Source organism: Diachasma alloeum, unplaced genomic scaffold (assembly GCF_001412515.2).
Source record: "Diachasma alloeum isolate Michigan unplaced genomic scaffold, Dall2.0 Dall_scaffold_00510, whole genome shotgun sequence".
Lineage (NCBI taxonomy): Eukaryota > Metazoa > Arthropoda > Insecta > Hymenoptera > Braconidae > Diachasma > Diachasma alloeum.
The window spans coordinates 473998-484514 of NW_021680642.1; the positions used below are offsets into that span (position 1 = coordinate 473998).

Consider the following 10517-nt stretch of genomic DNA (forward strand, 5'->3'; position numbering starts at 1 on the left):
ATATTTCATACAAGTCCCGACAGGACTCAGGAATTACCCCCACCATGCCCCGAGTTGATGAGGATGACTCATCGATGACGCCATTCGTCTGGAACGCTCCACGACGGTGGCGCCAATATCCGATTTTATGCATGTAACAGGTCATTATATTTCATACAAGTCCCAACAGGACGGCTCCCCCACCACTCGAATCGATGAGTCATCGATGACGTCGTCCTTTTCGAACCTTCCGCGACAGTGGCGCCAATATCCGATTTCATGCAAGTTTCAACAGGTCATTATATTTCATACAAGTCCCAACAGGTCTTAGAGGGATTCCCCCACCACGTTAGTCGATGGTGTCATTCTTCTCGAACGTTCCACGACGGTGGCGCCACCATTCCAGAACCTTCCACGACGATAGCGCCCCTGGTGGCGACTTGACGAAGCTTTACAGAACCCGCTTAGCATACCTACTACTAACGTTACTCGAATTTTGTTTCTTCTTTCGTTTCATTCTTCCTTTCGTTTTCAAAAATGAACGGACAGAAACACACATTTATTTTGGTAATGCTTTCCGTTTTCAGTTCGTGTGTCTTCGTTATCAATTTTTGGTTGAACTCATTTCCTATTAATCCAGTACACAGTTTGACATGACAAAAAAAATATTTTTTTAAATTTATGATTGTCACAAATTGGGAAATAGTTATCATCGAAATACGCGGTAGTGGTATCGGTCAAGAAACGTTTTGAGTCCAAAACATCAGGTCGAACGCATCGCGTATCTATATACGACGTCGCTTCCCCATCCTCTCAGTGATCCACATTTAATATTATGAAAACGGAAAGACAAATGAAAGAACTGTCCTTAGTCACACTATATAAATCGCCCATCAGCTTTTCAATGCTGCAACTCTATTGTGTTATATGGACTCAAAATGAAGAAGTTACGCGCATAGCAACGGGTTGATATTCCCATTCTCGCGATTCACGTTATAAAGTGAGATTTTGTTTTTGACGTTGGCAGCGCTGATCTATCTGAGCTCCATATTCAACGTCGAGGTGTTGCTACCAGTGCATTCAAATGGGGGTTATAATGTGGTTATGGACAATTACGGGAAATATTTCTCTCACTTCAAATAATTTATTAGAGTGAGAAATCAACTCCGTGTTTTTTTCCTGCTTTCTTTTGCCGGAAATTCGAATTCTTCTCGCCATATCTATATTTGAACCTCGGAGATAAAGATAGTTTGTTAGGTTAAAGTTTATGTTCGGAATCTGAGAATTTCTATGCATCGAAAATTGCGTGTACAAGAATTGAGCGTCCGTGGATCGCTGAAATTGAAAATAAAATTTGTATTTTTTTCGAATAATATCAGAAAATGTTTTCAATTTCGCGGACAAAAATGCTGTGAATTAGGTTACAGTGAGATGCAAAGGACAGGAAAATGATTTTGTTATTATTTCGAAAAAACTACTATCATCTTCCAAAAACACAGCAACAGATGTTTTTATGAAAACTTTTCAAATGAATATTTCGTTTGGCTGTTTCTGAAAGGAAATCAATCTATCTAGCAAAATAATATAATCCCCGTAGAAAATCAAAGAAAAAATTGGATGGAAGAAACAAATTAAATCGGAAAACCTTGAATGTATATAATTAAAACTCGATAGAAATAATGAATCTAGAGTAAAACTATTTGTCCTGCTTCGATTGTGAGACAGGAAATATTCTTTTTCCCTTCGCGTCGATACACTTCCCCAGTTCTCGGGGATCCTCCGAACTGCCAAAGGGAATTATTAAGAAATATTTGTTTAATATTAATTTATTATTCTACGTAATTATTTTATTTATCATCCTCAACATCCTCGTATTTCCGTTTGAATTTCGTCGACACGTGAGAGGACGGCCCGAAGAGGATACTTGTAGACTGATCGTAGATTGTGCGTATAATTTTTGGATTTTGTAAATTGTGTGGAAAGAGTCGATCCCTGAGGACTCATTAGAATAAATATCGAGAGAATTGTCGACAAAACTGTGAGTAACTTTTATTTATAACATTCCAAACATTATTTCTTCTCTCTCTCTCCGCTTCGTCTTGTATCGATAACTTTGGGTCTTCCAACTTCCACTCCCTGAGGTAAGCCGGGAAAACGTTGGCAGTTGGCGAAAAACTGCCTGGCGCCCAATAAAATAAATCATCTGGTCGATAAAATAATTACTTGTGGATATTTCTTGAGCCCTGGCAGCCCTTGACCCAGGCCACGCGGGGTGTAGGCCTTCTGCTTCGAATTGTATAATTGTTGTCGAATTTCTTGTTCTTGGCGAATATTTATTCAAAAGTGTTGTGCCGATCTCGGAATTTTTTTATTCTAATTAATTAAAATATTTATTTTTAACACGTCATTCTCTGTCCCGAAGCCCAATGTCTCCCAACGTAATTTTCACCCTAGGCGCCAGCCTATTTTATTTCTAATACTGGCCAAATAGGCAAATGCCAATTTTCCATACAAAAGTGATTAATTCACCACACACCGAAACTATCAGCTTGGACTTTTCCTAACAAGGGGAAGGAGGGACGATACTTCCTACCGAATTCTTGGAATGGCGAGAAATAAATCAGAACACAGAATTTTATGCCCCAAAGAAACTGGTCTATTCAATAATATTTACAAAAAATGATGAAAAATACGAATAATCGAAATACAGAAATTTTAGATGTGTGAATCACAAAATAACACGAAAAACAAATGGACCACTGGCTTCACCATTCCGAAAATGAATAATTATATACTAGCGTGGGGCAATATCGTATTTTTCTCCACTCTCTCACTGAATTAAGATGAAATCTATTTTTAGCTGATATCCCAGCATCCAACAAAATTAATTCAGGATGAATTACGTCAAAATTATCTCTAAATCTATTCACAAAAATATATCAAATGAATTTGAACTCCAAATAATAATAAAAATGAACTACAGAGACTCACTGTCTCTTCTCAATACTAAATTACGAAATAAATTTTAAACTCCACTCGACAGGGTTCAGGACTCAGTCTCAACCTAATAAACAAATAAATATGCTCTAGACACGACTTATCTCAATCTCTGTCCAGTCCAGGGCCCCAGAATCCTCTCCAGCAGCTCCAGTCCGTCCAAGAATCGACTCAAATCTCCAAAAATCTCGACGACTCGACAGCTACTCCACTGAGCTCCTGCACTCTACCTGTCTCAGAGGGAACTGACGCTATGGTCATTGTTCTGTCCACACAAAGGGTCCTCCCCCACTAACTTTGCCAAAACTATTCAAATGAGCATCACATTAGCCCCTGGACAGGACAACAATTATTTAATTTCCTCTAATTTTCCTCTAATATAAAATTGTAAATAATTCTTCTAAATTGTTGATGATGTGGGTTCTGTCCTCCGACGAGGATCCTTCCTTGGAGATGATTTCCCAAGACTGTCCAGGAGTTCCCTTGACTTCGAAGTTCTCAGCCTGGACGAGTCCAAGTTGTCGATCTCCACCATGTCCAACGCTGCTGGATGGAGAGTCCCAAACTGCTGAATCGACTCGTCCATCATGACCCCAAGAGATTTTTCTCAGTGTCATCCTCTTTTGTGTCCTCGAGGTCCTCTCCACGATGAATTTCCCTCAATAAATAAATTCCCCAAAATAATTGAAAATAATTCTCCAGGTGAGGATTTCCCAATGGTTTTCTCCGTTTTCTTGAAGGTGAGGGAGCTTGAGCGCCCCCCGAGACTCAGGTATCAATTTAATTAATTTTTAAAATAAAAATAAAAACAATAGAACCAATTGACAATCAAATTGTCACAGTGTTTATCCCAAAAAGGCCTGTCTCAATTGTTAATTGAAAAGATATTCTATCTTGTGACAAATAAATTAGTTGAATTGAATTGAAAACAAAAAGTTTTGCAGGATGTCAAAACGATTCCTTACTTATTTTGAAAAATATAATAAAATCTGTCTAAAAAAGAAAAACAAATGTTGTTGTAAACAACTGCGCGAAGAAAAAGTTTTGTTTAGTTCTAAATTAAAAGTACAACTTTTTTCTAAACAAAAAAAACTGAAAAAGCAAGCCAAGTCAGGAGTGTCGAATGAATGGTCATAATACAGACTCAAATTTCTATGAGAACAATAGTTTTAAATTGAATACGGAATTGAAAAAAATTCTCTATGAAATAAAAAATAGAAGGAGGACCAATTTTCTTCGCGCGGAGTTTTTCCACTCACTGCCTCGTATCAATCTAATCCTCCATCTTCTAATCCGCGCCAAGGGGATTGGTACTCCTTCTATTTTTTATTTCATAGAGAATTTCTTTCAAACCCTTATTCAATAGAAAACTATTTTTCTTATAGAAATTTGAGTGTGTAATATGACCATTCAGTTGAAATTCCTAACTTGGCTTTCGTCTTCATTTCTTTACATTTTGAAAAAATTCATACTTCCAAGAAGAAATCAAACAGAACTTGTTCTTGGTCGTCATTAAACGGAAGAAAACCGAGAAAAATTCACGTGCAGAGCCCTAGAAACGAGACACACCTGACTATACGGTCAGAGTTATTTCAGGAGAGCATCGGTAAAATTCTAAATTCACGCGAAAATTATTCATATCCCTCCAAGAATTCTTGGAGGAAATGACCAGAATAGTTCTTTGACGCCAAGGGAAAATTTCTCCGTTAGCAGATGTCAATTTGTAGGTCCTGGTTTTTTCTCGTTGATTCTAAAAAAAAATGATAGTGGCTTAAGCAATTTTATTATGCCGACATAGAATTTTTCTTGTGCTGCTCCAAAATGATTTATATGTTCGACCATCAAGGCCTTGGCCAGGTCGGGGAGCCGTCTTAGAAGTTCGTCGATGTGCGGAAAAACATTTCTTTTTGGTTTCAAAAGATTGTGTCATTACTAAGTCGTACCCCTGAAGATAACTTCCGAACCTTAATTTTTTTAAATTCATTTGAAAATTCTAGTGGCATGCGTATGCGTCAAACGATCATAAGGTTCATATAAGGTTCAAACTGGAGACCTAGGGTCAACCGCTTATACGGGTCAAATTACGATGACGGTCAAACGGGGAAGAGGTGGGTCAATAAGTACCCGGGATTGACGATAGATGACATTACTGGGGCAAGTCTGTAGTACCATCATATACTTTCATCTGTGAAGCGTCACACCAAATTTCAGGCTGATTGCTAGATTAGTTTTATTTTGGATGTCAGTGTTTTTCAAAAGAATGGAAAAAGAGTATTGTCGATCTGTGATTTGCTCCCTATTTTTTGAGGGGAAAGCGTGCAAAGAAATCAAAGCGAAGTTAGATGCTGTCTACCAGGACTCTTGACCATCTATGACAACCGTCAGACATTGGTTTAACGAATCACACGTGGACGTAGCTCTGTTTTTGATGAGGAGCGCCCAGGTCGCCCGGCAGATGTGGTTAATGAAGAAAACGTAGAAAAGTTCCATGACATTATTCTCGCTGATCGCCGTACGAAAGTGCGCGGAGTAGCCGAAGCCGTAAGGGTGTCACGTGGAACGGCAATTAATAAGGAACAAGGAACGTTGGGGAAAGTGTATCGCACTAAAAGGGGATTACTTTAAAAAATCAGAAATAAAAATTGTAAAAAACTTAGGTTTTCATTCTTAACACGGGTACTTATTGATCCACCCACATACTGTATGAGTTGTCCAAGTCCATAGACTATGCAAAAAGAAACGAATTCCGTATAAAACAGGACTAGGGTGCATAGGTCAACTGCTGGACGGTCAAAGGAAATCCGAGTTTTGTGGCAGGATCTCAAATAAAAGAATTACGAAAAAGGGGGAAATGATGGTTTCCATACTTTTAAGAATGTTTTAATTGGCAGACAAATATTATTTGAAGTCCAAATATCATAAAGAATAATTACATTGAGAAAGAGTTGAATGCACCCGAAACCCCTAATTTCTGGAGGACTGGGCCATACTTTTTTATTTATTAAATTTCGATCAACAGAAAAAAAATAATCACATGATTATACACGAGTAATATAATAGACAAATGAGATAATCAGTAGAATTTCTATTTTATTATTTATGGAATATTCGGTGGAGGTAGATATTGTCCAGAAACTAATCCTCCAGAAATTGACCTGTATATCCTATAATCCTTTGATGTATTCCATTTAAACGGGAGTTTTTTTTTCATTCATTCATCATTTTTCATGTGCTATGACGTATTTTTCAACGACACACGCGGGAATCATGTGCGTTGTCGTCCACTAACTTTCAGCAACCCTCTTGCAATTCTCCACCTGGAATAAAATCGACCGGAAAATCGAGAGGAACCAAAAATTACCAAAAGAGTACCAGTTCTTTTAACCGGCAAAGGACAAGGTCACAATGTTGAAGCGGGTACCGCGACCAAGTCAGGAAAAATCATGGAGGCGTGTGGAAGCAGACGAAACAGTTAATGCATTTCAACACCATGAAGTATTCGGACATAAAATTCAAATGTATTTTACTTAGCATAAAAAGAGTTAGAATTTTTGTAAGGATGCAATGATAAAAAAAAGAAATACAAAAAAATAGAATAATTTTCACAGGTGCGGAAAGGACTCCCGCGAGCAAAGGCTCGACACAATCAAAAGTATTAATTTGTTCGAAGTCACAAATTATAAAACTTCAAGGTAGAAGCGAATTACTGGATCCTGAATATCAGTTAGACACACGAGAGAAAATCTACACGCGGAATGACTCGATGAATATTACTAATGACGAATTACATAATTCAGTCAAAATTAACGGTAACCACTAGAGTTGGATAACAATTTTGAATTTACAACCTGAACATCAATTACTTTAAATTAATTCCAAAAGCAATAAAGCCAATATTATTTATTAACTATTATTATTCGAGGGCATGGAAGACGCCAAGTGCCCACGAGAATCACCAGGAGCGCGACGACAGGAAGGCCACTTGAATAAAGAGAACAAAATTTCCCAAATAAGAAAATCCGAATAATCGGTGAAGAGACAAATGAATAATATAAATGTTCAAGAATACAGAATAAAGAAACAAGGTCAAAGACCAATGAGTGCCGCGTCCCGAAGGGAAAGGCTCGAATGCTAAAACTTGAATGGAGCCAAAATGGTGACAGAAGAATAGACTTTATAGAACACGCGTGCACTCACAAAAATTTGATTACGCTCACCATTTGAACCCCGAAAAAAACTCCAGGACAACTGGTTTGGACCCTCAGTACAACGGCGATATCGGAATGTAGGTCGGGAAATCCAGGCACCACAGCGAAATATAATTTTTATTATTCCACGAAAGCTCTAAGAGCGTAAAAAGACTAAATTGTGCAGAGCGACTTTACTGGACTGAATCTCAATGAAGAGTGCCCGTCAGGGCAATCTAAAACCCTGACAAACCTTGAATTTCATTCCTTCTCCCCACCCCAATTAACCGATCTTAGTATGGATACCCGCGTTCAAATGTGACTTTTGAATGATGAATATTTGAACCATGATAATTCTTAGTTCATTAGTCCCAGAGAGCTGGAACTTGCGCCTCGCGGTCGAGAACGATGATCCGCGTTGAACGGCATAGGAGCCAACATAATCCGCTGCTCACTCGATGCTACATGATAGGTTTTTCTTATGTTGTGGCCTTGCGCTACAGAATCATCGGTAAGGTGGTGGGGGTCCACACGTCGAGGCCTGAGTTGCCTGCTGGCGTGCGTCTAACATCTCCCGCGTCTACGTTGGTGTGAGTCTGCTAGACTCGGTGTGTGCGTGCCCATAGTCTCCTAGACTCGGTGTGTGCGTGCCCATAGGTGTGCCAACTCGTCATCTGCCGACTTCGTAGCTCCTTCTCGATACTCCGCTCCACTCCCCTCGTCTCGAAGTTCACGCGTAACCCGTGGTGAGCACAATAGCCTTAGAATTAGAAGGATAGAGGAAAGAAAAAGGGTAAATGAAAGAAAATAAAATTGTAAAAGTGGCCTTGGGTTAAAATTGTAAAAGCGGTCCGACTCCTCGCTGGGGTTGAAATACTAATTCCTCCCCCCCAATGAACCGCGTTCAGTTCAGGCGAGGAACAGTAAATGATTTCTATCATGTTACAGTGCATAAAGGTGGTAAAATGTCAAAAGTATTTCTGGATCCTAACCGTCATATTACCTTCTTCCTACGTCATCATACCATGTATCATCATCTTCACGAATGTACATTGTTGTCTGCCTTAGTACCATCGTCGGTAATATGCGCGCTGGGTGAATCTTCCATTTGCTTCAGGAATGCTTTAGAGAACTACGCATCCAGTTATGCAGTGGATACTCCCTATGATTTTGCTTCTCTAAGATTTCTGTTGGGGAAGTTGACTCCTCCCACCATTAATAGTCTAAGCGTGTGTAAGTAGAGTCCAGGCTCCTCTGCGCAATAGAAATGCGTAATAAAACCACTAGCGGTACGAAAGGATTGAAACAAATTCTCGCTTTCTTTTCCTCTTCTTTCTCAGTCAAACCATCTGCGTATGAGCACGGACTTTGCCATGATTTAAATACGTGGAATTCGTTCTCCCGAAGCTGAAATCTTGGGGAGTTTCTACTGTATAGATATCAGTGAAAAAACCCCATCGCAAGAGCCCGGAAAAATACTGTCTAATGCGGGTAGTTTCTCCTTTAAGAAAGATAAAGTCAAAATTTCATTGTACTGTGTAATTTATTTTTTTAACGTTATTAAATTTTCCTCAGGGACGAAACAACATGTTCCACGCCCTCTTACTATTTTTCTACATCATAAAAAGCCGAGATCATGGAATGCTTGGACGAGTCAACCTAGGAATGTCTGGAGTAAACGTTCTCTGGGTGATCGACAGCTGAAAATAATTATCTTCCATTGATTTTTTTCCCACATTACCTTTATTATACATCAATTGATGAATTTGTAGTTATCTCTGTATTAAAGCTGATTATCCAAATAAATCGAAGGATTAAATTTTTTTTTGCAGCCGAAATATAGCCCACGTTAGCAATTAGCTATTTAAATAAAAATTGGATATAGGATTTGAGATAGGCGCAATCTTATGATTTCTTTGAGGATATTGATATTTAAGTTATTCTTAAAAACTTTTTCACTAAATATAGATTGATTTCAATTTTCCTGAGTGGAAAATACACGTGATGACATCATCTATCAATGAGTATTCAAAGAGGAATATACAACTATGGCAATTTATAAAGATATCGCTATAATTCAGTTTCTCCTCAAAATTTCCATTCCCATATATTATACAATAAAGTCGAGTTTAGAGGAAAAATTAGAAAGTTCTGTACAAAATTCCAGCGTAATCAATCTACTGGTTCCTGAGACATGATAATTTACGTAACATGATAATTCCAGAAATGAGAGCATTGTTATTGCAACTTACAATTTTGCATGGAAATGACTTGAAGTAATGTTGATGAACTATTAGAATGTGCTTTTGCTTCCAAATGGAAGCTTTCTATTCAATTCAAGTTTCCACTTTTTGGGGTTAGGGTAAATAAATGAGATGTAAAAAATCCGAATGTTATTTTTACATGGTGTATGTATTGTAACGTGCTATTTGGTTTTCGACCGTTCAATGGTAAAAATTTAGGAGGGCCAGACGGAAAGTCACTCTAGCAAAGTGAGAGTCAATTTTGTTTCTTATTTTATTTTTTAATCTTTACATATGACTTGTATTGAGCCACTTTTCTACCACCCATCGGCTGACGTCGAGGTATCTGGAGCCTTGGAGTCAACATTGAACTGGAGAAGAGATTTGATTCCTGGGGAGAGAGTTCTGTCCCATGTGGGTGAGATGAGTCAAGTTACAGTTAAATGGTTTGAACCAGTGGGTAGTCACTGCTATCTCCGCAATGTATCCTTATTTGCCCTCACGCTGATTGGCTGAAGGCTCATGTACAAACGCAATCGTACCAATCTGTCAGGGCAAAAACTCCCTCCATCGCAATACCACCCGAACGGGGAAACCCTAGCGACAGGCCACCAATGAGAATCCACCATTCTCATTTAACTTGAAAATAATCTATTAGAAATTAATTTTAGTCAATTTCATTCACTTAATAATGAAATTAAGCGGAAAATATTTCAAAACGATGAATAGATCAAATCAAAAAATAAAAAAAGAAATTTACGGAGAATTAACGCCTCAAAATTATCAATGGATTATTTTACGGGCTTCTGAACGAATTTAAAAATTCAATCGTCTCTCTCGACGTTATGAAAAAACTATGTAATTTCAAAAACTACCTACATTCATCTGGAATCAATTCATTTTAGGGTCTGTTGACTCCTGTATTATATTTTGCAATCGGAAATAGGCGAAATTTTTAGTTGAAAATTACAGCTGAGTAAACCGGGATACCGGATAAAATGGCCATAATGGGCATTAATTTTAGGTGTTTTGATCCCGTAGTTGCCTGGCCAGGATTGGTCACCCTCTCTCTCTCCCTCTCTCTCTCCCTCTCTCTCTCCCTCTCTCTCCC

At 38.3% G+C, this 10517-nt stretch overlaps 1 protein-coding gene across 1 annotated transcript in view; it reads left to right on the plus strand.

The window, feature by feature from the left end:
• The window catches only part of LOC107042701 (transmembrane protein 209), a 462551-nt gene extending 453565 nt beyond the window's left edge, over positions 1 to 8986 (plus strand). The window contains exon 6 of the mRNA XM_015263853.2: positions 8739 to 8986. Coding sequence (XP_015119339.1) covers positions 8739 to 8867 — 129 coding nt within the window. The 3' untranslated portion in view covers positions 8868 to 8986. The remainder of the gene's footprint in view (positions 1 to 8738) is intronic.
• The last annotated feature ends 1531 nt before the right edge of the window (positions 8987 to 10517 follow it).